The 6,703-nt window shown below is 45.3% G+C and overlaps 1 protein-coding gene across 1 annotated transcript; it reads left to right on the top strand.

Annotated features, from left to right (window-relative positions):
* Positions 1-222: 222 nt before the first annotated feature.
* On the top strand, positions 223-6,260 carry LOC103372665 (PR domain zinc finger protein 8-like). Its single transcript, XM_008302360.1, is given in 6 exon segments — positions 223-366; positions 368-439; positions 441-631; positions 3,010-3,232; positions 3,999-4,230; positions 4,377-6,260. Coding segments are annotated over 6 exon segments (2,106 nt in total). The 3' UTR covers positions 5,621-6,260.
* Positions 6,261-6,703: the final 443 nt, after the last annotated feature.

The following is a 6,703-nucleotide window of genomic DNA, read 5'->3' on the forward strand; positions in this document are numbered from 1 at the left end:
TGCATTTCCCCACTTAAATGTCACTTTATTCCAACACGGCCACCAACTATTGTGATTAGAATTACAATAATAATGGGAGGGGGTGAGGAGGGGTGAGGAGAGGAGGGGAGGAGGGGGGGTCTTTATCCCCCTGCGCGCCGCCATAAATCGCATCAAATGACAGTCGGTCAGTGAAGAGTTAAAGGGAGGAGACGGAGAGTGACACGCCTCATTGGGTAGATTATGTGCCGCAAACAAAAAGTGTGTGTCGGTGTGCCAGTCAGCCAGAGCACCGGGCCCCATCTGCACGCCTCTCTCTCTCTCTCTCTCCGGTTCCCTTCGACCGCCAGCCTCTCTCCACCCCGCTCGGTCACACTGCCAGTGAGTGTCTGCAGCAGCAGCAGCAGCAGCAGCGGCGGCGGCATCACTTCCAGCCCACCGGGGGGGAAATGTACTGATAAGCACGGAGGCAGACCGGGAGCGCATCAGCCTCGTCCATCCTCCATCACCTTCCTCCATCAGCACACAGAGCTCGCTCGCTTCTTTCCGGGGCTTTTTTCCCCCTCCTTTCTTGTTTATTGGTGGGTTTTTTGATTCGCTGCATCGCTCTCAAGTCGCTTGTGGATTATTGTTCCTCCTCATCGACGGAAAGGTAGGTTTGTGAGATGAGAGCTGTGGTTTGGATAGTTTTTGGGTTTTTTTTATTTTTATTTCTGGGTTGCGCGTCCTGCAGGCGCAAAAAACAACAGAAAGAAAGCGAAAAAAAAATCAAACAAACGCAGATGCTGCAACCGGTCAGAGCGCTGATTTAGGACAGTTTAGTGCGCGGCTCGGCTTTGGCAGATGGGTCAAACACCCCCGTTCCTGCCCAGACTCCCACCCGCAGCGGCTCTGAACCGGAGCTGTCCTCTGGTTCCTGGATGTGCAAACATCTTTTTTTCTTTTTAAAGCTTGGCCGGGTGGTTTTCGTGCAGGAATCGAACCGGAATCGAGGCTCGTAGCGCAGCGTCGTAGAGCCGCTTTTGGAGAGGCACCGTGCGCAAAAAAACGTTCCATGCTTCAGAAATCCTGCTTTAAATCCGATTTTTTTCTGTCCCATTTTACCTCAACAAATCAAAGACAAAAATCGCCTTTTTTTTCTTCTTTTCTGTGGCTGCAGCCACAAAACGAGCAGACACTGGGAACGAACAGACGACAGCTCATCTGCTCCCGCTATTAATCACCGTTAAGAGTGCAGTTGTTAGAATCAGCCTTTTTTATTCCTGAATTGGATCTCTTGGAGACGCGCAAAAGCCGGGTCGCTTCTTGACTGTGCGCAAACTTTAAGGCTTTTCTTGATTTTATTTTACTTTTCTAATCAGTTGGTGGCTTTATCTGGCATTTGGTTTTATTGTTAGAAACTATTCTGCATTAAAATAAAAGCAGCTGTGGCTAAAATGATGTGAAACTCTGCTGCAGGCCCAGCAGACTTGTGTTTTATGACTTTATAATGTTAATTGGCACAAATATTGTATAATCTAGTCGTCACTGCAGGTTAGAATAAACTAATTACAATTACTTTTGAGGATTTACTTTAATTTGAGCACAGACTAGAGCAGAGATTCTTATTTTTTACTATTTGATCCTCTTATTTGTCCTGTTTTTCGACCGTGCCATCCGTGCGTAATTTACGGCTCCACAGCTGCATCAGGTGCAGGTCTCCGCGCACAGCTTTGCGCCGTATTTAACGCCAGATCCGGAGGGGAGGAGAAGGAGGGAGCCGCCTAAACACACACATTCAGAGGTTAGAAAAGGGAGAAAAGAAATAATTAACTGGTCGTGCTGCTTTAATTACAGTCTCAGAGGGGAAAGTGGTGGATTATGGTAATGAGGCGACATACGCTGCCGCTTGTAGGAAGGAGAGAAAGGTTGGCTGACATGAAATCACTGACATTGACATTCCACTTGAAACCCATTGGACATGCTCTCTGCTCCGGACATGCAGCGGCTCCTACTGAGAGCGGCTTTTTCATTCTGCTTTTTGTTTTGCTTTGGGGGTTTTTTTTTCACAAAGAAAAAAGACTTTTTGGTGATTCTGGGAAACGATTTCAGACAAAAACCTTTAAATTCCTCATAATCGAGCATTATAATAACCATAGAACTCACAATAACAACACAGACACTGTGAGATTGTTGCATAAATACGCACCTTGCAGGAATTATTATAGGAATATTAGAGGCATGTCCAGCTTTGAATGCCGCCTGTCATGACAGGCACATGCAGAGCACAGGGATCCGCAGAGGCCTACAAATGCTAATATTAGTATTAACACTAATAAAAAGTGCAAACACCCCATAATAATAATAACAACAACAATAATAATAATAATAATAAAGACAGAAGAGTGTATCATAATTAACCATTTATTAAATGAATTCATTTAAAATAAAAGCTCAGTATTTTAACAATGATAGCCTAAAACTACCACAGCTGCTAATAATATTAAAAATAATAACTAACAGCATGAATAATTATTATAACTCTATATTATTATTTATGATTTCATGCATTAGATTAACAACGTTATTAATTTGATAAGTTGGCATTAATATTTGCTAATGTTTGCTCAGCTGTGATCTTTTTTTTCTTTTTGAAAATTTGTTGTTTAATTGACAAAATTGAGAATCTTTATCATCAATATGCTCAAAGTGATTAATTAGTAAGTCAAAGTAGGGAGAAAAAAAAAAATCGGGCCCCTAAACGCCGCCCTTGACAGCTGCTTTCTCCAATCTGTCTCCGAGGAGATTTATTCCAACAGTGGAGCACAAACCCACCGAGCGAGCACGGTTACGTTTATTTATGGCTTATTTTTTGGTTGATAAAAAATAATAAAAAGGCGATTTAAAAAAAAAAAAAAAAAGATTCTCAGTTTACAGTTTCAGTGCAGCACAGGAGATTCTCCAGGATTTTCAGCGGTGCTGCTGCTGCTGATATCTGCTCTTCCCCCTGCGCAGTGTGTTAACGTCCTTATCTTCTGTCTTTACGCACAGTGAAATGGAGGAGTCCAGCTCCCAGAAGTTGGTGTGGGATGGGGACGCCAAAGCGGTGCAGCAGTGTCTCACGGACATCTTCACCAGCGTCTACACGACGTGCGACATCCCGGAGAACGCCATCTTCGGGCCTTGCGTGCTGAGCCACACGTCGCTGTACGACAGCATCGCCTTCATCGCGCTCAAATCCACCGACAAACGCACAGCACCGTACATCTTCAGGGTACGAGCGCCTTCATCATGTATCACGCTTTTCATTCGGTGCAGCCCCTTTTACGTGCATATTTTAACGTTTCGATTAATCCACCTTATACTAGTTCATTTTTAAATCAAAGTGTTGCATCCAAACAGGCCTAGAACACCCAGTTCACTGCTGTGCAGGTCCACATTTATAGTATGTTCTTTCTGCACAGGATAAAAAAATATGTTTTCATGCATTATCAACAAACCCCCCGAACCATCATGTTAGTAGATTCTTGCAGCCCCCTAACAAGTCACATAATCCTTTATTAAGCCCTCACAAGCCATTTAAATTATTTCTGCAGGACAGAAAATGTTTGCTAATGCATTAGGCTCATTTATTTTGAAGGAGAATGTATTTATTTTCTAATTTGGCTTCAGATTCTTCAATAAATGTGTCATGTTGCACTTTTCCCCCAAAAACACCTATTTGGTCTGCAGGGATTCGGTGCAATTACTTCTTCTTGTCTGCAGCAATTTGAAGTATGAAAACTGCAGAATAGGACTTGGAAGCAGAATATTGGTCTGAAAATTCTGCATGAAAAATGACATTTGATTTGTTGCTCTCCAGCTGGAGATCAGCCTCTAAAACAACAACACAAAAACACTCCTTGCACTTGATTCACTTTGGACTATGATCTTTGAATTCCCCTTTTCGGCACAAAATGTCATGTTTTCAGTGTTTGCATGCATTTCGACGTCAAACACGTATCTCGCACAGATGCATTAAGTGTAAATCTGTCGTGCAGGTGGACACGTCGGCGGCCAACAGCACCTCGGAGGGCCTGATGTGGCTGCGGCTGGTCCAGTCAGCCCGGGACAAAGAGGAGCAGAACCTGGAGGCCTACGTGAAGAACGGCCAGCTCTTCTACCGCTCGCTGCGCCGGATCGAGAAGGATGAGGAGCTGCTGGTGTGGTACGGGAAAGACCTCATCGACCTGCTGCTGCTCAGCTCCAGCAGAGCACCGGCCAAGAGCAAAGGTAAGATCACACCTTTGGACAATCTGTGCCGAAGCCCGATTCAAGTTCATTACAGAATACTTAAGAAATATAAGAATTCTTGCAGGATTCTAAGACAGCGCTCTTTCGCGAGGTGTCCTAAGTTGGTTTTGGTTTCTTTTCCTCAGGTTCGTCCCACCACTCCTGTCCGGACTGCAGCCAGCGGTTCCAGTTCGAGTTCCCGTTCTTGGCCCACCTCCGGTTCCGCTGCACCAAGAGACTGCAGGGTATCACCGGCGCCGACGAGGAGTCCAGCAAAGAGAGCAGCACAGAGCGACCAAACACGACCCCGACCAGGACCAGCCCGAAGCTGGGCCGCTCCGAAGGCTTCGCCAGTCCTCAGGACACCAACAAACCATCTACGGACTTTCACAACCTGGCCCGGGATCTAGAGAACAACCGGACCAGTCCACCCAGCGACAAGGAGGCCGAGATCTGCAGCGAGAGCTCGGGGAAGAGGAAGTTCTCGGAAATAGAGGACAGGGAGTGCCGGGCACCCGGCCTCCCGCAGGCCAAGTCGAAAGACGAGCTTGCGACTTCGGCGCAGAACTACCGAGGAGTGTACGGCCTGGAGGAGAACCACCGGTCCTTCTCGCCGCCGGGCTCCACGGAACACAGCGAGACCAAACGCAGCGCCTTCACCGAGGTCAAGAAGTCGGGCCTAAAACACCATGGCGGCAGCAAAAACCTCCAGAGCTCCAACTCTGAAAACAAAGATGGAGGCCGTCCGAGCAGCAACCCCTCAGAGAAGCACCTGAACATCCGGCAGGTTCTGTCGGAGACCCAGCCGCCGCAGACCTCGCCCATGGGCAGCGCCTTCACCTCCGTTGGTCAGCAGGGCAGCGGCGAGAGGAAGAGCGCCTTCAGCCAGCCGTCGCGCTCCTTCTCCCAGGTGTCGCCGCTGGTGATGCCGCCCAAGCTGCTGGACTGCCACCCGGCAGTGGGCGACACCATCTCGTCCAACAGACTCTACCAGGCCGACCACCTCGCCGCCAAGCTGCAGGGCGCCGAGCTGGGCGCCAACTGTCCCGTGCCGGGCGGCGTGGCCAAGCAGAACCCCTTCGTCTACGCCACCGCCTTCTGGCCCAAGAACTCCGGACCTATCCAGCTCCAGATGCCGTCGGCGCTCACCCTGCTGCCGCCCTCCTTCACCTCGCTCTGTCTGCCGGCTCAGAACTGGTGCGCCAAGTGCAACGCCTCCTTCCGCATGACCTCGGACTTGGTTTACCACATGCGATCCCACCACAAAAAGGAGTACTCCATGGAGCCTCTGGTCAAGCGGCGGCGCGAGGAGAAACTCAAGTGCCCCATATGCAACGAGTCCTTCCGGGAGCGGCATCACCTGTCACGTCACATGACCTCCCATAACTGACTTTTAAAGACTAACAGCGGAGGGACTTTAATTTAAGGAGGGATTTGCCTGGATTTAAACGCTCCGACCGGAGATCGGCCACTTAAAGACACTAAAACACCCCCTTGCACTTGTTTTCACTTTGGACTACGAATTCCTTTTTTTCGGTCTGTTTTCTCCCCCTGTACAAAAATGTCATGTTTTGGGTGTATGCAAATGCGTTTTGACTTCAAAAATGAATCTATTTATTGAAGCACTTAAAAAGTTTGAGAATAAGGGAAGATTTAAATATGTGTAAATGTACAGTAAGTTGTATTTTATATCATATAAATGCAAATATAGAGAAGAATTACAAATGTAGTCACACGTCATGGTTTACAACGCGGCAAGTTTTTTTCATGTCTACGATGAATATGGACACAAATTCGGGGGATATTATGTCAGACTATATTTCAGAGTGCATGTAATATGAAATAATATTGATTTAAGATGCAGTCTATACATTACCATGTACATAATTTGTTTTATTTGAAATACAAAGTGTAATATTTTGTGTCAGTGGGGAATAGTTTCAGTGTTTCTTCCTTTTGCGGAAATTTACTACTTGATAGTTTATCTAATCATGTTGAATGCATTGACAATAAAATAGCTTTATTTTCAACTGTGGCCTTCCTGGATCCTTTTCTTTTTTTTTTTTTCTTTTTTTTAAAACTTCAACTGAATTTAAAAAATAAAATAAAAATAATTACAGAGAAAACTCCTTTGCATTTTGCATGTATTAAATAAGATCTGCATTATTATTTTTATTGAAAATTATTATTATATTATCTTTAAAAACAAGCACAAAACTCAAACATCAGATTTTTATTTCAGCCTACCCAGTTTGTATTTTTTAAATAGATTTTTTTTAGATCCATTTTCTTACACATATATTTTAAAATACAATAACTACATCGTGTATACATCTCGCCTCTCAGGAAAAAAACACATTAAAATGTAATTTTTACTATACATGTAGAATTGGATTTCATTACATATATTTCTCTTATTATATAAATATTGTGGTTAACATGGATACTGTTTCCTATGACTTTTCCATTTCAA

This window comes from Stegastes partitus, unplaced genomic scaffold (assembly GCF_000690725.1).
Source record: "Stegastes partitus isolate 25-593 unplaced genomic scaffold, Stegastes_partitus-1.0.2 Scaffold1798, whole genome shotgun sequence".
Classification (NCBI taxonomy): Eukaryota; Metazoa; Chordata; class Actinopteri; family Pomacentridae; genus Stegastes; species Stegastes partitus.